This window comes from Nilaparvata lugens, chromosome 4 (assembly GCF_014356525.2).
Source record: "Nilaparvata lugens isolate BPH chromosome 4, ASM1435652v1, whole genome shotgun sequence".
In the NCBI taxonomy this organism is placed as follows: Eukaryota; Metazoa; Arthropoda; class Insecta; order Hemiptera; family Delphacidae; genus Nilaparvata; species Nilaparvata lugens.
Window position 1 is genome coordinate 6,767,279 of NC_052507.1, and position 25,718 is coordinate 6,792,996.

The following is a 25,718-nucleotide window of genomic DNA, read 5'->3' on the forward strand; positions in this document are numbered from 1 at the left end:
AATAACGAGCGAAGCTCGGTGCCCCGATATTGAACCATTAAATCTATAATTTAATGACCCATTAGATTCAATAAAAAGTTGATCGATTCAGATGAGAGGAAAGCAAGTGGACTATTGTATAATATGTTATTAAATTGAATGATAATAAGTTGTGCCTTTTATTAACCAATCTGAATCTCATCACCGATAATGAAAAGTAGCTCTAAAAATATGAGTAAGGTAAGCGCAGATAAAAAACAGGATGAAATTACAATTAAGTTTATTGGCCAGTAGAAAGCCTATTGAGGCTTTAAAAAAATAATTGAATCGGAATTGCAAATAATTTTTAGAAAGTCTGAGAAGAAGTGATACAAAATTATTATAACAATACTGTAAATTTGAGCAGGTAACTAGAATGATACAAAAGTGATGTTTAAATAGAAGGCTGATAAGCTATAAAATTTTAGAAATCAGATTTAACAAATGTGGCTCACAAAAGTCGGATAATTTACATAAGACTATGTAAGATAAGAAATGTGAGATAAGAAATGTTTGAGAGCTGACGTGTTTTAGTTGAGCTCCCAGTTTTCCTGATTTTATAGTGGGTTTTTTGTCTGTGTATCCAGCTGAAACTTTGCACACGTGTTGTTGTGAATAGTGGCTACAGGACTGCGTTTTTACTTTTCCTTCACACCTAATCTGAAGCGGTTAAACCACATATTTTCTTGCTCCATGCCGTCTCCGCCTGTTACTCGTGCGGCTGCTGGTTCAAAATTTGGCAAAGATAAGGCCAACCTTATCTCTCATTCACCGGCTGGGCAGCAGCGATTCAATCAACATCAACAACAACAAAGAGGGGTGAATCGGCCGCATACTTCTTCGTCTTGCTCGATAGCTGACGGCGTTCCTGTTTCCATGACGACCGAAGGACAGTTGGAGGCGGCTCTCGAGAAACTGCTGTCAAGTGATGCATTTGTTGACAGAATTGCTGCCCGTCTTGAGGAGCGTTTGTGCGAGCGTCTCTCTCAGACAATTAGCGCACAGGTGCTCGCTGATCTCGATGGACGGCTTGAGGCGGTGGCGCGGAAAGCTGATGATGCTGCGAATGAGTTGGTTAACATCAGAACTCGTGTCGCGGAGCTTGAGGATAGTTTCGACTCTCGACTTGATGAATTGGCTCAATACTCCAGGAGAAATAATATTCGTTTATCCGGTGTTCCTGAGGGCGAAGGGGAGGATGTGACTGGAGCCGTCGTTAGCCTGCTCAACGACAAGCTGAAGGTAGGGATTGTACCGGCCGACATTGACAGATGCCACCGTGTCGGTCGCCCGATCGCCCCTGCTCCAGCCGGCGGCCCGTCCTCGGCGCGTGAGCCACGCCACAGACAGATACTCATAAAGTTTGTAAGTTATCAGAAGAGGAATTTAGTTATTTCAAACAGGCGCCAATTGAAGGGTTCCGGCTTATCCGTGTATGAGGATCTCACTATGAAGCGACGTGTCTTGTTTAGAGAAATGTGTGGAAGATTTGGTTTTAGAAATGTGTGGAGTCGTGATGGTGTTGTGTTTTGGAGGCTGAACGGGAGGGTGGTATCTCAGTTCTCAAACGGCCGTCATAGTGTTGTGCATGAGAATCAATTATTGCAATGAGTGTGTATTGGCTATAATTCACGCGTATGAAAGTGATTTTTTTCTTCTTTTTATTGAATCTTCTTTTGTTTATTTTCTCCACTCTCCTGCTTGATAGCTGAATATCCTGTAATTTCTTAATGTGTATGAATCTCTCTGGATGAAAACGGCCCCACCGGAGAGGTTTAATCAATATTTATATGATTAAATGATTAGCATTGCTATTTATATGATTAAATGATTAGCATTGCTGAAAATGATAATATATATAATATAGTATGTAATACGGTTATAAAGTATGTTAACATTGAATTCCGTAGCCCACAATAAATTATGTGTGGTGATACAACTATTTTTGTTATTGAAGTTTTTGAGTAGAATTCTTTATCATATTTGATAGGCTAAAAATTATTTTTTTTTAAAATTATTTCTACCTAATAATTAGGTAGAATATGGAGAAGAGTAATTCATTGAAAATTATAGTTCTAGGTAGTCAATTGATTTAAAATCAACTAATTGCTCTGCTATCACTGAATTTCTAATTATTATTATTTCGTTTCAGCAATGATTTTTTTTTCTTTTTTTGACAATCTACATGCAGTAATTTTGATTTAATAAATTTGTAAATTCTCTATCAATGTGGTGGGAGAGTCGGATTCAAAGTGTGTTTCTATTTTCTCGTGAGTGTAGTTTGCTCAATGGATGGAAAATGGGCAGAAATGATACTACCGTTTTATTGTTTCATTTCATTTACAAATACAATCAGTGCTGTCGTTTTTGTTTATCTCTTTCTAGTGAGTAACATAGTTCCCTGTTTCACTCTTCATTTCTTATCTGGATTATCAATTTGTTATCGTTATCTACTTTCACCACTCTGATTAATTAAAGCAGGTTATTATTAAATGACTGTGGAGACTCAACTATATATATTGTCGGCCTATATATTGAATTGAGCTTACAAACATTTAATTTGTTGTATATATTTAGACATAATAAGTATTTAAATTTATTTTCTCTACTATAATTTATAAAATATCAACTATTATCCTATTTGTAGCTTTTGTTTCTGGTAAAATGTCCGAATTGAGCTTTTACTATCAAAATGTTAATGGATTAAGAACTAAAACGCATGAATTTTCGGAAAATCTTTTGAATTCAAATTTTGATGCCATAGCTTTATCTGAAACTTGGCTTCACTCTCATATATCCGACCAAGAGCTATTTGATAATAGGTATACATCTATATATCGTAATGACTTAACAAATGACGGAAGAAGAGGATGGGGTGTTCTTGTGGCTGTGAAAGATTGCTATAGCTCTGAATTGGTAGCTTCTTCACGTGGTGAGGGTTTCCAGTCTTTGTGTGTCAAGCTAAATTTCGGTTATTGTAATGTATTTTTGATTGTTGTTTATATTCCGCCTGCTTCGAATATGTGTATTTTTGAAAATTTCTATAATCATGTTGAGAGTCTCAATGGGTTAATTGATGGTAATATTATTATGGTTGGAGATTTTAATCTTCCTGAGATTAACTCGGCTGATTACAACTTATTTACTGGTTCCTTACGTGCACGTAGACTAAATAATTTTTCAACATTGTTTAACTTAGAGCTCAAGAATAATATTCTCAATGTAAACAACCGTACTTTGGATCTGGTACTTAGCAACATTGATTTGAATGTCCAGCGGGATGCATCACCTTTGGTTTTTGAGGATGCTCATCATCCTGCTCTTGAACTAACATTTATCATACCGTATTTCAATTTAAACCGTAATTCCAATTATTTTTCTAATAACCTTATTTATAACTATAAGAGAGCTGACTATTTAAACTTGTACATTATTTTGAATGATATCGATTGGTCCTCTCTCTATTGTATGACAGATGTTGATGAGGCTGTAAATCATTTCTATAATACTTTATTCTCTGTCATTGATTGTTGCGTACCTAGAAGGAATCCTGTAAAAAGGCAAGGTTATCCCTTATGGTTCACAGGGGAAATAATTAGTGAAATTAAACTTAAGAACAGATTGGCAAGGAAGCGGAGACATTCTGATTTTCATAATCATAGATTTATATTGATTAGGCGTTCATTGAAAGCCAAAATACGTGAAGCCAATAAAAGGTACCTAATTACTGTTCAGTCCTCAGTGAGAGGTAACATACGTAGTTTCTGGTCTTATGTGAATAACAAACGTATTGCTGCAGCACGGAAGAAGAAAAGTATGTTTCTGAATTCATCAGTATTCGAGAGTGGGGTGGATATTGCGAATGGTTTCGCCAATCACTTTGCCTCAGTATACGATGGTTCGATGGTTCCTTCTGCCATAAACTCACCGGTTGTGTCTGATCAGAATATTTTAAATTTGAGGACTGTTTCCATCGAAAATGTTGAGAAAGCTATCAAGTTACTTAAGCCTAGGGCATCGTGTGGTCCTGATGGTATTCCGCCTTTCCTGGTGAAGGGATGCTGCGATCTTTTGTCCGTTAATCTTTGCTTCATTTTTAATTTATCTCTAAAACTTGGTGTTTTCCCGAATGAATGGAAGCTTGCTAGGGTCTCACCAATATTTAAGTCTGGCAACATACAAGACATTGCTAATTTTAGACCAATAAGCTTGACAAATGTTTTTTCAAAGATTTTTGAAAGTATCATTTTCGATTCTATTTACAAGCACATGTTAAACAGTTTCAATAAACAGCAACACGGCTTTTTACCTGGTAAGTCGACTACTACAAACTTAATTGAATTTTCATGTGATGTTTTGCATGGTCTGGAGTCTTCTGGGAGGGTTGATGTTGTATACATTGATTTCCGAAAGGCTTTTGACCTTGTAAATCATGATGCTCTACTACACAAACTACTGGCCTATAATTTCTCGAATTCTACTGTAGGATTTATAGCATCTTATCTGAAGGACAGGAAACAATTTGTGTCATATGATGGTTGTGATTCTGATCTATATGCAAACGTATCTGGTGTCCCTCAAGGTACATCATTGGGTCCTCTTTTATTCCTCATCATGATCAATGATCTACCTGATGTATTAAAAAACTCTAAATGTCTTTTATTTGCCGATGATGTTAAGATATATAGAACTATTACCGGTGTAAATGATTGTGATACATTACAAGAGGATATTAATGAGATTACAACATGGAGCTCTGTGAATGGTTTAAAAATTAATGTTAATAAATCACACATAATGACATTTTCAAGACAGAATCTTCCTTTTAATTTCTCTTACATGATGAATGGTTCTGCTCTTCCAATCAGAATATCGTGTAAGGATTTAGGAGTCTATTTTCAAAATGATTTCAGATTCATCTCTCATATTGAACACATTTTAAATGTTTCTAATCGACTGTTGGGCTTTGTTATTAGAACTTGCAAACACTTCAGTAATTTAGATACTACAGGGTGGGGCAGAGCCGATTGACGAGTTTGGAAGGTTTATAAGTAATGGACCGTTCAACTTGGAAAAAAATTCTTCAATGGATTCAACTCAGTTTGGAATATAGTTTTATTGTTAATTTTTTGAAAATTATATCAGTTAGATGGCGGTCATAAGCAGCAATACACTGATGTAGCGTATTTTTGAAGTTTTAGAACACATTTTGGCACGATTGGTAAGGCCTGGATCTCTTCTCTGATTCGCTCCTTAAGTTCTTCCAAGGTGTGTGGGCGATCTTTGGAAATTTTATTCTTAAGTTAATCTTATAGAAATAAATCGCATATGCTTAAATCGGGTGAGCGTGCTGGCCATAGTTCTTTGAGAATGGCAACATCACCGTCAATGTCACCTCCCAGCGTTATGTGACAATGCTATTAACGTTTCTGCGCCCCAAATTGGAAGAAGTTGCTGAGGAACATTACTTGGGAGGGATATGGTTTTGGCAGGATGAATCACAGCCCACACAGGGCGCATTTCAATGAATGTGTTGAGACAAATGTTCCCAGGGCGGCTTATCTCACTAAAGGTGGACTTGAGGTGGCCGGCACGCTCACCCGATTTAAGCATATGCGATCTTTTTCTATGGGGTTACCTGAAAAATAAAGTTTTCAAAGATCGCCCACACACCTTGGAAGAACTAAAGGAGTAAATCAGAGAAGAGATCCAGGCCTTACCAATATCAGTGTGCCAAAATGCGTATCAAATCTTCATAAATACGCAACAATAGCATATTGCTGCTTATGGCCGCCATTTAACTGATATAATTTTCAAAAAATTAACAATAAAACCATATTCCAAACTGAGTTGAATCCATTGAAGAATTTTTTTTCAAGTTGAACGGTTCATTACTTATAACCCTTCCTAACTCGTCAATCGGCTCTGCCCCACCCTGTATAATATATCTGTACAAGTCGTTGGTAAGGAGTAGATTGGAATATGCCTCAATTATTTGGGATGCGCGTGAACACTAGCGTCAAGTGATCAATTTTCATAACGGCAAGGAAAGTTGTGTGAGTGCGCCACACCAGATTTTTATATATGTTGTCCTTTTTGTAGGAGATACATAAATAACAACGATGATATTATCGAACTGTTTTAGGTAATAGAGTATTGTGATAAGGCTACTTGAATTGTGTTCAATTACTATAATAGGCTAACTAGTACCCTTTTTAAACTTTTATACATAGAGACAGTGTTTTTTCTATAATGAATTAGGTAAATTATTTACCTGAGCCAGATCGCGTTTCCTGGTCTTGAGAGTGTTGGTCCTGATGGTAAGGGGTCGCTGGGTCTCGCTGGCCTCCAGGAAGTCCATCAGCTCGGTGAGGGGAAACAGATGCACAAACTGCTCTACCAGGAACTCGTTGTAGCTGAAGTAGGTGCACAGGTCTTTCTTCAGCAGAGAAATGTATTCTTTGCGCGGTCTACAATAAATCAACAATATTACAAAAACAGTTTCAAAGCAAAATGTTTGGTTATAGGCTATAAGTACGGTTTATAACAACAAATCAAATATTACAGAACGATTCCAAAGTTAATTTTAGCTAAGTTTAGCTAATTTAAACAAAATACTAAAACTACAAAAAGAATCGGTAAGAATAATTTTAAATATTAATAATAATCAACAATCATGTAGGTCACTTTTTAAGAAGCTAGGATTTATAACTGTTTATGGCCTTTACATCTACAGAACAATTTTACATGTAAAAAATAGCGAGCACTCATTCAATAGGAAATCAAATGTTCACGATTACACAAGATATAGAAATGATTTCATTATAATGAACATAGGAGAGAAAAATTTAAACGAAGTCCAACATATATGGGAATGAAATTCATGAGGTACCTCCCGAGTAGCATCAGAAGCGAAACGGATAGGGCAAGATTCAAAATCGAGTTAAAAAAGTAACTAATAGAGTTTGAAACTTATAGTTTTGAAGAATTTTACCGGGAGAATTAGGGATACATTACCTACCTTGTTTGTTATTGTATTGTCTCTTTTTTGTTGTGTTTCTTTCTATCTTCCTAGTTTTAGGTTTAAGAATTAGAAGTATTTTTTAATGAGATGACGCGCATTCATGTACAATATACATTGTATGTCTTTTATTCAAGACTGAATTGAAAAAGCAAGATATATGGTGCAGAGCGTTTGAAAAAGAATGACCAAATTTTAAACAGTTATTTTTATTTTTAAAAATGGTGCACACAATTCCATTTTACATCAAATTACCCACAGAAGTATCAAGTTTATGATGATGTATCATAAGTGTCCTATGTGCTCTCCTTTTGAGGCTCGGACGACATCTAGACGGTAGACAAATTCATCCCAGACTGTTCGCAAGATGTCTTCTCGGACTGTAGCTGCTGCATCAGTTATCCTGGTTTTTAGCTCCTCAATATCAAGTGCTAAGGGAGGAACATAAACACGATCTTCAACGTATCCCCACAGAAAAAAACCACACGGTGTTATGTCAGGGGACAGTGGAGGCCAGGAGCGCATAGCCAAGTCTTGCGTTCCTGTACTCCATATCCAACGGTGAGGTTGAGGAAATGGCGTAAATCCTTGAGCCAGTATTCCTGTGGGGTTACGTTAGAGATCGTGTTTATGCTCCTCCTTTAGCACTTGATATTGAGGAGCTAAAAACCAGGATAACTGATGCAGTAGCTACAGTCAGAGAAGACATCTTGCGAACAATTTGGGATGAATTTGGCTTCCGTCTAGATGTAGTCCGAGCCTCAAAAGGGGAGCACATAGAACACTTATCATAAACTTGATATTTCTGTGAGTAATTTGATGTAAAATTAGTTTGTGTGCATCATTTTTTAATTTAAATTTAACTGTTTAAAATTGGGTCATTCTTTTTGAAACACCCGATAGTAATACTGTATATCGAATAACAAATCGAATATTCCAGGACGATTCCAAAACAAGATGTATGGTTATAGTAATCTATATATATATATATATAAAATGAATGTCTGTTTGTGTGTTAGTTTGTTTGTTCCCTATAGACTCGAAAACTACTTGACAGAACGGCATGAATATGTTGTGTGAATATTGGGGATGGTTTCTGACCAGAAATTTTAATAGGGGGGCTAATAATAATAATTATATAGTAATCCATTTTACAGACCTATGTTTTTGAAATTGTCGGCCGAGCGACTAACGTAGAACGGGAAGATCATCATGATTCAAGATCATGTTGCGATAATATGATTTAGCATCTAAACTTACCAGCTGTAATAACATGTCACTCTGTGATACAATTGTTTATTGGTATTAACTGTAGTTTTAAGCACACAGGAAGTCCGTATTGAAATGTAAATAAAAATATTGATTGTCAGATAAATTTCATGATTCACCAAATAAAATCAAGTGTGACATGAGATACCATTGACTTTTTGGCGGCACAAAGTTCGCCGGGTAAGCTAGTACTTTATATATAACAACAAATCAAATACTACAAAACGATTCCAAAACAAGATGTATGGTTATAGTAATACTTTACATAACAACAAATCAAATATTCCAGGACGAATTCAAAGCAAGATGTACGGCACGATTTGTCGATTCTAATCAAATACTGCCATTATATCGTGGACCTCACTAGCGGACGCACCAATCTTAACAATACATTAGAAAATATACCGTATTCATTAACTAATTTTATATCAGAAGACTTACTTTTCGGGATCACGGTACTGTTTGAAATTCATGAGTACCATGAGCACATCTCTGATTCGCTGTTCGACGTCGGCTATTGCTGTTGGCTGTTCAATCTCGGTTTCAGATGGAAAAACAAACACGTCTTTGCTGACCACGTTTATCTGCATTTGTTCCTCCTCCTTCGCTAATTTTCTGCAAAAAATAAAAATAATTAAACGTTAAAATTCGACAATTTTTTGAACTCATTACATTAGAAGATATCATAGAGATCCTCATGATAAAAATGGTGAAAATAAGTTTTTTCATCGTTATAATTCTTCGAACAGAATTATATTCTAGTTGTTTAAAAATTGTTGATCTCATAGAAATGATAAAAAAGTGAAAATTAGTTTTTAACATTATCATTTTTTTTCATAGTGAAAATTAGTTTTTAACATAATTTTTTTTCATTTTATTCAAAACTGTTTTAGGGGGAGTGCCTCAGATCAACAAGATTCCAGACTGCGAGTGCCTATTCCAGGCAAACTGAAACAAGTAGGACGTTGTGCCGTACTGTTTGTACATTCTCACAGCATTGTGTTCACATTGCAGGCTGATACACAGGGTGTCTAGTCAGCTACATCGTTGCGAATTGGAGTGTTCAATTAGGCTTTACTTAATTAGGTATTTAAGTTGAAAGGGTAGGTCAGGTTTTGGCTTTTGAATGAAAATATTTTTTACTTTTCTTGCCCTATTACCATAGGTAAGGAAAGTATTGCTTTCCGAAAAAAATTCAGGTACCCAAATTTTGGAATTTCTATACGTTTCAAGGTCCCCTGAGTCCAAAAAAGCGGTTTTTGGGTATTGGTCTGTATGTGTGTGTGTGTGTGTGTGTGTGTGTGTGTGTGTGTGTGTGTGTGTGTGTGTGTGTGTGTGTGTGTGTGTGTGTGTGTGTGTGTGTGTGTGTGTGTGTGTGTGTGTGTGTGCGTGTGTGTGCGTGTGTGTGTGTGTGTGTGTGTGTGTGTGTGCGTGTGTGTGTGTGTGTATGAGTGAATGTGCGTCTATGTACACGATATCTCATCTCCCAATTAACGGAATGACTTGAAATTTGGAAATTAAGGTCCTTACAATATAAGGATTCGACAAAAACAATTTTGATCTAATGCAATACAAGATGGCGGCTAAAACGGCGAAAATGTTGTCAAAAACACAGTTTTTCACGATTTTCTCGAAAACGGCTCCAACGATTTTGATTAAATTTATACCTAGAATAGCTGTATCAACTGCCACAAGTCCCATATCTGTAAAAATTTCAGGAGCTCCGCCCCATCTTTGCAAAGTTTGATTTTAGATTCCCAATTATCAGGCTTCAGATACAATTTGAACATAAATTTCGAGTGGAAAAGATTGTGCATGAGAATCTCTACAATTAATGTTTAATAACATTTTCACCTAAAATTGAAAATAAGCTCAAAATTCGAGAAAATGTGGTTATTCAATTGCAAACTGTTGGCAACTGTTGATTCTATCATTCACTATGAAGAGATAGCAGACCTCGTATGTCTCCAGCGTTACTTTCCTGTCACCAGCTGGCTCAGATCTTTGTTTATAAGTAGACTTGAGATGCGCGTGAACACTAGCGTCAGGTGATCAATTTTCATAACGGCAAGGAAAGTTGTGTGAGATTTCAGATCTGCAATTGCCTATTCGAGACAAATTGAAACCAGTGGGACGTTGTGCCGTTCAGTTTGTACATTGTCACAGCATCGTGTTTACATTGCAGGCTGATACATCAGCTACATCGTGCAAATTAGAATGCTTAATTACGCTCTATTAGGGTTTAATGGTAGAACAAAAGGTTAGGGTGGATAGGTTTTGGCATAGAGAAAATATTGCATAAGAAGATAAGCCATGGTATAGCCTAGGTCGTTTACGTTCCAAATTTCAAGCCGATTACTGTCTATTATTAATGTTTTGGCCAGGTGAGAGTGTAAGAGCGGCTAGCGTCACATAGTTTCACCAATAATAACTACTATGACTATCGGCTTGACTTGACAGTGAAATTTGGATCATAAACGCCCTATACCACGGGATATAAAATTCTATCTTTTCTCTATGGGCTTGGCTTTTAGATGGGGAGCGGTTTGACTCAGTGGTCGCGCTGATAAGCTATCGCCAAAGAGAAACAATAGCGTAAGTAGATATCCCATGGTATAGGGAATTTATGTTGCAACTTTTACTGTTATCTCAAGCCGATTACTGTCGATTGTCAATTTTTACTGTTTTGTTGGGGTGAGAGTGTAGGAACGGCACAATTTGAGAGACTACCAGCGTCACACAGCTGCATGGGAAAGAACTACGTGAACTATTGGCTTTGGATAACAGTAAAAGTTGCGACATAAACGCCCTATACCATGGGATATCTACTTACGCTATCGATTCTCTATGCTATCGCTTAGATAAGTTAAGAATCATGCGCCTGCCCTTTGGAAGGATGACCGCTCGTGCCAACTCCTCTGAACATGATTCATTAGTTGTAAAATCTATTTCCGGTGGTTCGGAACCCACCTAAAACTGTAGGTCCATTCATCTTCTATTACCCGCCTCACTACTTAAGCACAAGCCTACAGCTCATGTGGGCATCACTCAGCAAAAAATTGCAATATGTTATTTAAAATGTTTTGCTCAGGATACAGTATCAATCCAGAATATGATACGGTATCATACACACATGATACGGTATCTACAAAGCAACGGGAACCAGACAAACTGAGATTTGGCACATCTGAGATCCTCCCGAACATCTGATTCTCATACATTATTCTAGATAATAATTCTTTATCATTGAATCAATAAAAGAATACTCATATTAAAAGAATACATTTAAGATATCGCACATATGAATGACACCCATTTTTACAGAACTTACGCTTCTAATTCCTGTTCCTTCTTCAGCCGTTTTGCTTGTCTTTCCACTGGCAGTTCATCCTCTTCGTCTTCACTATCGTCATCCTCGTCTTCCTCATCGTAGCTCTCCATCTCATCATCTCCCTCTTCCTCTTCCTCAGCATCCGACTCGTCTCCATTGACAGCCAGGTCATCTAACGTCCCAACCTGACGTAAAAACATTCTACATTAATTTCTCCAATTCTTTATTGATTCATAAAATAAGTATATCATAAAAAATTATGGGGAGAGAAAAATAATTGAATTCCAATTTAATTAGAAATTTTAAACTTTCAATTAGAAACACTTTTCAAGTGGAAACCCTTAATTTTTAACAGTAATGACGTTTTGACCTTTTGTTGGTCATCTTCCAACTGGAGAAACTGAGGTCATTAATGGACACCATTAATAAACTTGGAGCAAGAGGCAGTTTCAAGGACTCTTGTTTAAGGCTGTGCAAAGGCTAAAAATAAACTTTCTATTATAATCAAAATATTAATAATAGATCTACATTATAAGTGTATTCTCTATTATTTACTTCTAACTTGAGTCTAGTAGGGGGGATTCCAAAATATATTGTATATAGTATTTCATATTTGTGTACCTATTATGTTTTTTTAGGAAATAAATTGAAATTTAAATTGAACCTTGCCCTGGTTTATTACCTTGCACTGATCATCATCTTCATAATCATCAACATCTTCTTCTCCTTCATCATCATCATCATCATCAACCTCATCATCTTCCTCATCAAACGATTCCTCGCCTTGCAATGAACCGCTTGCCTCATCTTGAGAGAATTCATCTTCATCACTGTCCTCAAACAGTTGCTGACGTTTAGGGGTTGTTTCTTTCTCATCGGGAGACAAGTTGCCATTTTGCAATAATTTACCTGAAACAAAACGATACTTTATAGATAACTCTAACAAGAATACAGTTCATGAAAACATCATATTTTGCAGAATACCTTTATTATTGACTTCTGCAATTTATGTTATTGATTTCAGATAAATATAGAATGAATTTATATGAGGACTGAAAATTCTGTGAATTGAAGAACAAGACTTAACCTATTTCGGACTATGTTTTATCTAAATTTGGGAGAGGAATAGCACAAGGTTACCTTATTTTTCCTCTCCCTATCATTTTGATAATGTGTACATTCTGTGTACAGTAAATTGTTCCAGTTCTAATCGTAGATTGTTCCATCACGTGACTAGTGCAAAATGTTCCCATGGAACGCCATTTCAAAATGGTTGGTCAAGCTTTTGGCGCGCACATATAAAGTTGATTTACAATAAAATGTGTCGTTTACTAGCTGCGAGAATGAAGAAAGGCTGTTTTACAAACTTACCGTCTAGAAAAGTGTGCATTTCTTTTATTCCATTACTCTCAAATTTTCTATAGAGAAAAATTAATTTAATGAATGGTTATCAAAAATCATATTGTTGGTTGTGTATTCTATGGCTATGCTGTGGTAAACAAACTTTTAGCGCATGCGCAGAGAAGCAAGCAGACTACAATAATCGACCGATGAGAGCTCAGATAGTTGGAACTGTTCCAGGTCGGATAATTTACCACGCTTCGACTGTGGGGCAGGATTTTGGAACTGGAACTGGTTTCTGGTACAGAATCTGTCAAAACTCTTCCCATGGAACGCGGAACTTTTTACCTGGTAAATTGTGAATCGGACAATTTACCACATTCCATGTACACAGATTGGGCCCATTGTACTTATTGTATAAATGAATAAAGAATATGGATATGAAATCTAAGAATAAGGGTGTGACCACATTGAATGCTACCTCATTATCCTTCGGTATCATTATAAATAATGTAATACGAATGAACACCGTAGCTGCTAAGAATAACTATTGGGGTCATAAGCAAGTGCAAGCTGGATTATGCATGACCAAGCAGATTAGAGACAAAATCTGGAAAGAGCGGTAGGAACTGGTTGCTTTCAGTGTGAGCAGCTGCATACAAGTCACAACGTGTTTCAATGGCACTTTCCAGATTTTGTTTTTTTTTCGGCTCATGCATGGTCTGACGTGCACTTGCACATATAATATGCATTCGTTGGGATCATACCCTAAGGCCTGGTTGTACAAAAGCCGGTTGAAATTAAATCGTGATTGGTTCTCGTGGAATGAATCACGATTATGATTTATGATAGTAGAAGAAAGAATAGGGATCTATATGATATGTACGGCCACACCAATAGTGCATTGGCTATTATCAGAGTAGGGAGACTCAGGTGCGCAGGCCATTTTGAAAGAGCTGATGACTCATATCCGGCTAAAAGAATCATGAATTACAACATGGAAGGAAGAAGACGCCCTGGTCGACCAAGACTGAGATGGATGGACTCAGTCACTGAAGATGCAAGGAGGCTTGGTGTAAGAAATTGGAGACGAGCTGCCATGGACAGAGTAGAATGGAGGAGATTGCTGGAGGAGGCCAAGATCCGTTTTGGATTGTAGAGCCGTGGATGATGATGATGATTTAACCGGTTTTTGTGCTACCAGGCCTAAATCTATCAACAATAGTATGCTCACTCATTATTTCAATACATTAATGAAGTATGGGGAGCTGCATATGATACACATTTAAAAAAATTATTTATCCTACAAAAACATATTATAAGAGCTGCATTAGGAAAGCCACGACTCTATCCTAGTAGGGAAATTTTTCTTGAATTTAAGGTCCCGACAATAAGACAGAATTATATGAAAAACATAATACTCTATATCAATAAGAATAAATCGAATTTTGCTACACATATTTCACCCCATAATACACGTCCTAACAATAGATTTAACACAGAACTCATCAAGCTAACCATATGCAGGCACCAATTTACATATTATTGTAACTACATTATAAATAAGATTCCAAACGATTTTATAGATAAAAAAATCTCACGTAATTTACTTAAAAGTATAGAATATTGGATTGAGCAGAATATATTCTTCAAAATAGTTGTATGAAGTATAGTATTGTACCCAACAAGCATTGTTACTAGAAACTGTGAACGATGGTATTTCAGTTTCAGGTTCTTAAACCAGGTATGTAATTGTCCCACGTATCTTGCAGGAGATTAGTTTTATTGTATTTTTTTCTCTTTTTGAAAGATTAACTGTCATGATGGCCTCAAGACGTCACAATAATTAATTGGATATCACTTTATCATATAATATGTAGTATTCTTAAGTTTTGTTTTTTTTTCCAAGCTTTTGCGATTTTTGTAAATTACTGTAATACTTTCTTTAACATTATAAAATTTGAATCGTATATAAAGTACTTGAAGCAGAATTATAAGTGAACTGCAACTCACTGCCAACACACAAGGTTTCTTATGTTGGCAGTGCCAAATATTACATTGATAATATTGTTATACTCAAGTTAAAATCAATGTCTATTTGTATTGTATACTCTTGTGATTAATATTGTACAAATATGTATTTGTAATTTTGGCAATAAATTCAATTCAATTCAATACTGTTGATGCAAGGAGCATATTTTGCGAGAAAAACATCGTTTTGCAACTATCAATGTTGAGGTAATTTTGCCAAATTTACCATTGCTTAGACCTTTAAGCTGTTATTGAATTCGGTCACCAGTCTCGGTAACCAGTGGGTCGCCGAGTGTCCGAGCAAGTCGGGGGTATTAGCTCTAATTACACTGTGGAGACCAGAATCTGACCTGGCGACGGCTACCAGATTCATTATTTTCATTCGACTCTTGTAACATCGGCCAGTCATCAGATTTTAATTTTTTATTGAACATGTTTCATCAGCTCCTCAAGTATACGAAAGATGCTGAGACCTGGAAGTTCAAACACATGGTGAAGGAGCTAAAGGAGTAAAAAGAACGGCCCATGTACTAAGTGGCAGAATTTGAGGATTATGCTAGGCGTACACCAGTTAGTCAAGACAAGACGAGACATGATCAGACAAGTTTAGTCACAATACTTCACATTGTTGCTTATGACACAACTCACACTGATTAGTCATTGCAATTGGACATGTCTTCACAGCATGTCTTCAATAAGCAACTATGTAAAGTATTGTGACTAAACGTGACTAGTCTTGTCTTGACTAACGGTGTACGCCCAGTCTTAGTCTTCAATTTATACGGAGATCCATTGCCATCCCAGAATTTAAGGTATGGTACCCCGAGGCCCGTTTACATGGTCTAGAGAAATTGTCTTTACCAGTCAAGTATCAAAGGTTTCTAGTATCAAATAATAGAATAGAATAGAATAGAATAGAATAGAATATCTTTATTAGCCTCAATAGTACATCACAATTTGACATATAGGCCAGTCAAGACAATACAATACAGCACAATAAAAACGGGCAATAAACCACCACAATAAACAGTCACAGTAGTACATTGGATTGAAATTCAAATATACATTACATACAGTTCATAATATACAACAATACACATCATTCAAAAATATACATTATTTTTAATTCATTTCAAAATCCCTTGGATATAATTTTTTCTCCATATATTCTTTGACGGAGTAGAAGGGATTATCTAAGAGAAATTTTTCTAGCACATTTCTAAACCTTTTGTAATTAAGTTGTCTTATTTCAAAGGGCAGTCTATTCATAATTTTGATTGCGGCATTAGTGGGGCTTTGATCTGTCTTGTGGAGTCTGCTTCTTGCTAAATTCAAAGATTGACTTGTTCGAGTATTATGTGTGTGTGTAGCACTTCTCAACTCCATTTTATCGGGATTAGCTTTCAAGAACAGTAAACATTGTAATATGTATAATGAAAAGAGTGTTGATATACGCAATCCCTTAAAAATTTCTCTACAATGTTCACGAAATGGAGCTTTGGCAATGACTCTGACAGCCTTTTTCTGCAACAAAAAGATATCATGCGCTTGTGCTGCACAACCCCAGACTATTAGGCCATATTGGATATGCGACTGAAAAATGCCAAAATAGGCCTGACGAATGCCATCCTGGTCCAGCTCACCACAAAGACGTTTGAGGGCAAATACACTGCTGCTCAACTTATTTTTCAGACTGGCAATGTGATGGGTCCAAGTTAGAGTAGGGTCTACAATGATTCCCAAAAATTTCTGAGCCTTATTATTTGTGCTATTGGAAGCAGATCTACTTTTAAGCCCAAACGTGATTGTTGTTGTTTTATCTGCATTGAGAAGCAGCTCATTCGCATTCAACCACGTTTGAACTACCTTCAAATTAGATTCAGAAAGTGCCACAGCCTGAGTGTCATCTGAATGCCTATTGAGAACTGTGGTGTCATCTGCATATAAGACTATTTTCGATGGGACATTGATGCTCAAATCATCAATCATAATAAGAAAGAGCAAAGGACCCAGGACCGAGCCCTGAGGTACTCCACACTTAACAGACAAAGTACCCGAGCTTTTACCATCCACACATACATATTGAGTTCTGCCCTGCAAATAGCTGGAGAATAAATCCAGTGCTAATCCTTCAATCTGTAAGTGCTTCAATTTTGCTAACAGGATGTCATGTGAAACACATTCAAAAGCTCTACTGAGGTCGCAGAATGATACAGCAGCAGAACATTTCTCCTCAAAACAGTCCAGAATTTCCTCCACCAATTTAATCAGAGCATGGGTGGTTGATAGGCCTTTTCGGAAACCGAACTGAGTCTTACAGAGCAAGTCATTCTCCTCCAAAAATTTGCAAAATTGCTTTCCAAGCAGAATTTCTATTATTTTCGAAAAAATAGGAACTATAGCAATGGGCCTGAAGTTTGTAATATCTTCATGTTTACCCTTCTTGAAAACCGGTATTACTTTAGTGATTTTGAGTGAGGTGGGAAATTTCCCTTCCGCAATGACTTTATTTACAAGGCATGTGAACGGGGTTAGAATACAATTGATAATATTCTTTATTAGAGCATTGGACAGTCCATAGTGGTCCTTACTATTCTTTGTAGACATATGCTTTACAACTTCCAAGATACAATTTTCTGTTACAGGTTTGAATCGGAACTTCTTAATATTTTCAGGAATATTTTTCTTTTCTAATAGTTCAGCCGATGTTACTCTATAGTTTTTAACAAGTTTTTTCTTAATTTCTTCAGCTGTATTTACAAAAAAGCTATTAAAATTATCAGGAGATATATTTATTTGCGGTAACTCCTCTCTTTTTGTTTTACTTTTATTTACAATGTTCCACAACATTTTTGACTTATTTTCAGAATTTTCTATAATATTTCTGTTTGCTACTTTCTTTGCTTCTCTTATCATTAGTCTATAGGAACTTTTTTCTCTAATATACATATATCTATAATCTAAGTGTGTTTTAGAAAGAAAATACAGAAAGTCCAACCTATTTTTATAAATGCCCCTGTAACTGTTTTACTGCTAGGTGTTGTATCCCCTATATCAGTACATAAAAACGTTGACGTGTCAACAAGAGTCACATTTTGAACAGATTTAGTATTCTGTTTAGTATGCTGCTTAAATGAATAATTCTTATTACAGTTGTCAAAACACATGCAAACACACCCTGAACACCTTTTAGACTGTAAACACATTCTAAGCTCTAAATTGTTTTGATCGTGTTGATCAGTTATAGATAGTTGTCTAAAAAAATACCATCGTAATGTGATTGAGCAGTTGTAAAGTTCACAATTGAAGAGTCACTCACGTTACCAGCTTCACTTAGTACTGCAAAAGGATGTTCACCGCTGTCAGTTGTTGAATCCCTTGGAGTAAATGAGAAACCTTGTAACTCCTGGCAAGTGGGTGAGAACCCCCGAAATTCCACGATGGAGTCATCATCATTAACTGCCTCAGAACGCACCGCAAGACTGTGACTGTCCTGGACAGATTCAATTTCTGTCGAACAGACCAAACTCCTACTCTGAGCAGCTTCATATAAAATCCTTGAGTTTCCAATAGTTTTGAAAATTTCCTCGCAAATTATCTTTTTTCCCATTGTGCTATAATGAAGACCATGTCGTGTAAAGCACCTGCGTTTCAAATATTGACTTGTGTCTTTGAGGGTGATATTTAGTTTTCCCTTATACTTTTCCAATATATTTCTGATAAGTGAATTGGCAAAGTGTATGTCATCGTTGAGGGCAGTGTTGTCAAAACGAAATGGAATCGTGTGTAGAATCACATTTGTCCGATTGGGTAGAGAAAACAGAGCGTCTAGGCCTTGCATTATGGTCAGCTGACCGGGCTCATGCACATGCATGTCGTTGCTTCCTGCCAAAATGATCACGTAGTCTTCCTCAGTCATATTTTTTATAAAACACTTTCCTCCCTCAATCACCTGCTTTAGTTTAGCGCTGGACTGTGTGTGCACAAAGCAGTCATAATTATCAGTAAGTGCTTGAACATATCTGGAAAAGTATCTGCCCTGACTATCAGATAATATTACTATTTTATTTCGCTTTTTCATCCCCGACATAGACTTATAAACTCGCCTTGGTTTATTACTTGGAGGAAAGCTCATTCGATCACATTCAATTTGTGATGCTGGCCTGTGAACCTGCGCCACCACTTGCTGTCTATGAGGTTTCGAAGGAGACGGTTCATTCGAGGATAAAACAGAAAATCTATTCTCATCCTCAACCGACTTTATATCCCTTAGCATTTTTCTAGGCTTAGCTGTGATCCTAGGCTTAGTAAAATCTTTACCTTCAACTGTGTATTGTTCTACGTCTGAATCAATATTCTCACTATGCAATGGTAAATTATCCTCAGTTTGTATCAATTCTATTATCGCATTTTTAGTTTTCAACTCGTTGATCAAATCTGCCTTGGTGGCTTCCAGACACTCTATATGCGATTTGAGAGAATTCAATTCCGCTTCTGCTCTCTCTTCATTGCTTAAAGAATCCTCGACACATTCCATCCTCCTGTATCTTTCAACCTCCACTTGTCTTGATAACTGTTTATTTTCTTCCGACATAACCTCTAAGTTGTTATTCAATCGGGTGATATCAGATAAAGAGTCGTCCAGCTTACTTAGAACTCCGACTAAATCTGGGATCAAGTCGATTATAGCCTCACTGGAATATTTATCTGCCAAAACTGAGAGAGTTCCTCTAATTCTTACTGCCAAGTCTATTACAGTTTCATTGAATAAGTCATCATTCAAATTATCAAGATCAGATTGAACACCTCGAATCAAGTTCATGCGTTTACTGCGTGTCGTCATTTTTTTATGGGAGGGGTAAGGAGTATGGCATGTAGGATAATACAGAAAGGAATACAGAGGATATTTGCCGAGAGAGCTATCAAGGCGGATGAAGGAAGCTCCTGAATATTGTTGTGGAAGGAATAGGTAGGATTCAAAAAATTCCCGCCTCTCAGTAGACCAATTGACAGCGAGAGTTGGCTAGCTGATAAGAGCGCCTGTGCGTTGTCATGGAGACAAGAGGACGCTACTGTTGCTCACGCCGGTCGGCTATGAAAGGTCAGAGTATCAAAGAACAAACAAGATAAGATTCTTGTTATTGTCAGTTCCGTAATTCGGCTAGTCAATTGATATGTCAATCAAAAAGCGGACCGGTAAACAGTTGTTTTGTCCCGATAAACAAAGCACAGCAGATGATGATTGACAAGAACAAACAATCAAATCACAATGGGTTAACCTAGCACAGTGTTTCAAGAATTACGATACGAATTATTACGCGAATACTTACAGCTCACACACTTTACTGGTAAGAACTCATAAACACGTATGTTTAGTTAATAGTAAAAGTGAATTTAACACCTCTAAAAAAATAAATAACTTCTAATTTTAACAATTTTACCAGAGCTAAGTGCAGTTGAACTATTCTATACAAGGCTAGTGGCGTGATCGTCTTTTCAGACTCCCATTGGTCAGCAAGCCCCTTTTCCCCCGGCCTCCTAACTTTCAGCGACCCGGTGTGGCTTCAAGGAGACCTGGGAGAGAGCAGTTGTTCGGTGGTTGAGCGTGAGATCGGGTCGCGAATCTCCTCTCCTTACGACGTTACCGACACTAATTATTATTCTATCTTGTGTTAACGTAGAATATTGTAGGTCGAGTTCCGAACAACTCGGAGTTAGAATTCCCTTGTGGGTTTTTCTTTCTTGTCAGCTATTTTTTCCCGAATTCGTATCACTGGGGGTGAACGAGTTATTCTTGGTTTTGAAACCTGTAAGGGATCTCAAGTTTGGGCTACAAACAGTTGAGTGGGGAAATTTAGCTAGGCTCTTAAGCAAATTATTTTTGAGGGCTTAATTCTTAAGTCTCGACTCTGTCGCTTCACGACGTTTAAGTTTAGTGCGGGAATTTGTTTGCTATTCTCCGTATTTAATTCTGCAGTGATTCAGGTAACTGTATGTTAGGACTGGTCACTTGTGTGCATTTCCTCTTCTGTAATAAGGTAATCTCAGTTTTTAGGGGTGTATTTTCCTTATTAATTTTCATACTATAGAGTGGCCCTGTATTTTAAATTCACTTAGCAGTTTCTGACTTGCTGTAATTCCAAGTAGGAAAAGCCCAATCCTTTTCCTAGAGAACTCAGGTGCAGCTTGAGCTCGTCCTCGTCGAAGTTTCTAGACTGCGACATCCTTTCTCTTTCTCTCTCTTAACTTTTCCTATTCTATAACCCTTCTAGCTCTCAGGTACAGCTTGAGGACTTCCTCGCCGAAGTTTCTAGACTGCGGCAACCTTTCTCTTTCTCTCTCTTCACTTTCCCTATTCTATAATCCTTCTAGCTCTCAGGTACAGCTTGAGAACGTCCTCGCCGAAGTCCCCAGACTGCGGCATCCTTTCTCTTTCTCTCTCTTAACTTTCCCTATTCTATAATCCTTCTAGCTCTCAGGTACAGCTTGAGAACGTCCTCGCCGAAGTCCCCAGACTGCGGCATCCTTTCTCTTTCTCTCTCTTAACTTTCCCTATTCTATAATCCTTCAGGCTCTCAGGTACAGCTTGAGAACGTCCTCGCCGAAGTCCCCAGACTGCGGCATCCTTCCTCTTACTTTCTCTTCACTTTCCCTATTCTAAAATCCTTCCTGCTCTCAGGTACAGCTTGAGAACGTCTTTGTCGAAGTCACAGACTGCGACGCTTCCTGCTCTCAGGTGCAGCTTGAGAACGTCCTTGTCGAAGTCACAGACTGCGACGCTTCCTGCTCTCAGGTGCAGCTTGAGAACGTCCTTGTCGAAGTCACAGACTGCGACGCTTCCTGCTCTCAGGTGCAGCTTGAGAACGTCCTTGTTGAAGTCACAGACTGCAACGCTTCCTGCTCTCAGGTACAACTTGAGAACGTCCTTGTCGAAGTTACAGACTGCGACGCTTCCTGCTCTCAGGTACAGCTTGAGAACGTCCTTGTTGAAGTTACAGACTGCAACACTTCCTGCTCTCAGGTACAGCTTGAGAACGTCCTCGCCGAAGTCCCCAGACTGCGGCATCCTCTCTCTTCCTTCCTCTTAATTTTTCCTACCCTGTATAGTGCGAGATCTCAGTTCCAGACTCGAGATCGTTCCCGTCGCGGTCCTCAGACCAGCGAGAGGTGTAGGAAACCTTATGTAGAGCAGGATCTCAGTCACAGATTGGAGATCGACCCAGTCGCGGTCCTCAGACCAGCGAGAAGCTTAGGAGAATCCTTGTAAACCTTTCCCCATCCTCTCATAATAGTCGACATACTGACTATTAATTTGAAAGCGTTTCGGACGATTGAGAGTGATTCCCATACCCTTAAGGGCAGTTACAGATTGGCCCTTAATAACCGGCGCGCTGTCACCAGATTAGCGCGGAAATCCTATTTAGCAGTTTCAGAATTGCTGAAAATCCTTTCGCAGCTGCAGGCTCGCGATTCAGAAATCCGACACCCGAAACCTCATCCTTTGAGCTTTAGTTATCATAAAATTGTAATTGATATACTGTATTTAGCTAGCAGGTTCAGCTTGCTGAGAACTATATCGCGATTCACAGATCGCGAGTTATTGAATCAAACCCCATTAGTTACAGGAAGGAACAATCCTATTTACGAATCTCCATTCCCCAGGCCCGATAAAATATTCCCTATACCTCAAACTCGGTATACCATATCCTGTACCTTATACCACTTACGACTCTCCAATCATATTGATCTAATACCGGGTGCGCAGATTCAGTCTGCACACCGACAGCCCGCAGTCTCAGATTGCGAAAACCGTAACAAAAATTCTATATCATTCCTTGTTAAACTCCATCCCGAGTTCCTCCACCTACAACCTTTATTCCGGGCTTGCAGGTACAGCTTTGCTCGCCGTCAACTCGCAGTTGGTTCAGATTGCGTACTACCTTTACAAATATAATTATTTGTGGGGATCTGATATCCGGATCCGTATCCTTGGTTAAGGTTACCTCAATTCTCCCTAACACCCAACCTGAATTCCAAGAGCCGAGGGCCGAATCGGCCAACAACAGCACGGGCACACACTCTTCCCTCCAAATTAAATACCTCCCGTCAAAGACAGAGGGTAAAGAATCAGGACAGGGGGAGAAGTGTAGGTCCAGTATCTCCACCAGTCAATACGGTCACCGACCCCGGCCCATACCCGGCTGTAGCTAGTCCGCGTCGTAGCAATACTTCGCAATTATTAGAAAACCTAGAGGGTGGAATAGGACATTCTAATAAAACTGGCATGTATGTGGATTCAAACCCTGTCACATGACTAGTGGCGTGATCGTCTTTTCAGACTCCCATTGGTCAGCAAGCCCCTTTTTCCCCCGGCCTCCTAACTTTCAGCGACCCGGTGTGGCTTCAAGGAGACCTGGGAGAGAGCAGTTGTTCGGTGGTTGAGCGTGAGATCGGGTCGCGAATCTCCTCTCCTTACGACGTTACCGACACTAATTATTATTCTATCTTGTGCTAACGTAGAATATTGTAGGTCGAGTTCCGAACAACTCGGAGTTAGAATTCCCTTGTGGGTTTCTCTTTCTTGTCAGCTATTTTTTCCCGAATTCGTATCACTGGGGGTGAACGAGTTATTCTTGGTTTTGAAACCTGTAAGGGATCTCAAGTTTGAGCTACAAACAGTTGAGTGGGAAAATTTAGCTAGGCTCTTAAGCAAATTATTTTTGAGGGCTTAATTCTTAAGTCTCGACTCTGTCGCTTCACGACGTTTAAGTTTAGTGCGGGAATTTGTTTGCTATTCTCCGTATTTAATTCTGCAGAGATTCAGGTAACTGTATGTTAGGACTGGTCACTTGTGTGCATTTCCTCTTCTGTAATAAGGTAATCTCAGTTTTTCTTTAAGGATGTATTTTCCTTATTAATTTTCATACTATAGAGTGGCCCTGTATTTTAAATTCGCTTAGCAGTTTCTGACTTGCTGTAATTCCAAGTAGGAAAAGCCCAATCCTTCTCCTAGAGAACTCAGGTGCAGCTTGAGCTCGTCCTCGTCGAAGTTTCTAGACTGCGACATCCTTTCTCTTTCTCTCTCTTAACTTTTCCTATTCTATAATCCTTCTAGCTCTCAGGTACAGCTTGAGTACTTCCTCGCCGAAGTTTCTAGACTGCGGCAACCTTTCTCTTTCTCTCTCTTAACTTTTCCTATTCTATAATCCTTCTGCTCTCAGGTACAGCTTGAGGACTTCCTCGCCGAAGTTCCTAGACTGCGGCATCCTTTCTCTTTCTCTCTCTTCACTTTCCCTATTCTAAAATCCTTCCTGCTCTCAGGTACAGCTTGAGAACGTCTTTGTCGAAGTCACAGACTGCGACGCTTCCTGCTCTCAGGTGCAGCTTGAGAACGTCCTTGTCGAAGTCACAGACTGCGACGCTTCCCACTCTCAGGTGCAGCTTGAGAACGTCCTTGTCGAAGTTACAGACTGCGACGCTTCCCACTCTCAGGTGCAGCTTGAGAACGTCCTTGTCGAAGTCACAGACTGCGACGCTTCCTGCTCTCAGGTGCAGCTTGAGAACGTCCTTGTCGAAGTCACAGACTGCAACGCTTCTCGCTCTCAGGTACAGCTTGAGAACGTCCTCGCCGAAGTTCCCAGACTGCGGCATTCTCTCTCTTCCTTCCTCTAAATTTTTCCTGCCCTGTATATTGCGAGATCTCAGTTCCAGACTAGAGATCGTTCCCGTCGCGGTCCTCAGACCAGCGAGAAGCTTAGGAGAATCCTTGTAAGCCCTTCCCTATCCTCTCATAATAGTCGACATACTGACTATTAATTTAAAAGCGTTTCGGACGATTGAGAGTGATTCCCATACCCTTAAGGGCAGTTACAGATTGGCACTTAATAACCGGCGCGCTGTCATCAGATCAGCGCGGAAATCCTGTTTAGCAGTTTCAGAATTGCTGAAAATCCTTTCGCAGCTGCAGGCTCGCGATTCAGAAATCCGACACCCGAAACCTCATCCATTGAGCTTTAGTTATCATAAAATTGTGATTGATATACTGTATTTAGCTAGCAGGTTCAGCTTGCTGAGAACTATATCGCGATTCACAGATCGCGAGTTATTGAACAAAACCCCATTAGTTACAGGAAGGAACAATCCTATTAACGAATCTCCATTTCCCAAGCCCGATAAAATATTCCCTATACCTCAAACTCAATATACCATATCCTGTACCTTATACCTCTTACGCCCCTCCAATCATATTGATCTAATACCGGGTGCGCAGATTCAGTCGGCACACCGACAGCCCGCAGTCTCAGATTGCGAAAACCGTAACAAAAATTCTATATCATTCCTTGTTCAACTCCATCCCGAGTTCCTCCACCTACAACCTTTATTCCGGGCTTGCAGGTACAGCTTTGCTCGCCGTCAACTCGCAGTTGGTTCAGATTTCGTACTACCTTTACAAATATAATTATTTGTGGGGATCTGATATCCGGATCCGTATCCTTGGTTAAGGTTACCTCAATTCTCCCTAACACCCAACCTGAATTCCAAGAGCCGAGGGCCGAATCGGCCAACAACGGCACGGGCACACACACTTCCCTTCAAATTAAATACCTCCCGCCAAAGACAGAGGGTAAAGAATCAGGACAGGGGGAGAAGTGTAGGTCCAGTATCTCCACCAGTCAATACGGTCACCGACCCCGACCCATACCCGGC

General features: G+C 38.5%; 1 protein-coding gene across 4 annotated transcripts in view; it reads right to left on the reverse strand.

Moving 5' to 3' along the window:
* LOC111057411 (25S rRNA (cytosine-C(5))-methyltransferase nop2) overlaps nucleotides 1-25,718 on the reverse strand; it is a 47,432-nt gene that overhangs the window by 18,134 nt on the left and 3,580 nt on the right. For all 4 annotated transcript variants that reach the window (XM_039425626.1, XM_039425624.1, XM_039425625.1 and 1 more), the window contains exons 3-6: nucleotides 12,322-12,548; nucleotides 11,640-11,824; nucleotides 8,750-8,923; nucleotides 6,293-6,488 (exon numbers count right to left, since the gene is read on the reverse strand). In XM_039425626.1, coding sequence (XP_039281560.1) covers nucleotides 6,293-6,488; nucleotides 8,750-8,923; nucleotides 11,640-11,824; nucleotides 12,322-12,548 — 782 coding nt within the window. The remainder of the gene's footprint in view (nucleotides 1-6,292; nucleotides 6,489-8,749; nucleotides 8,924-11,639; nucleotides 11,825-12,321; nucleotides 12,549-25,718) is intronic.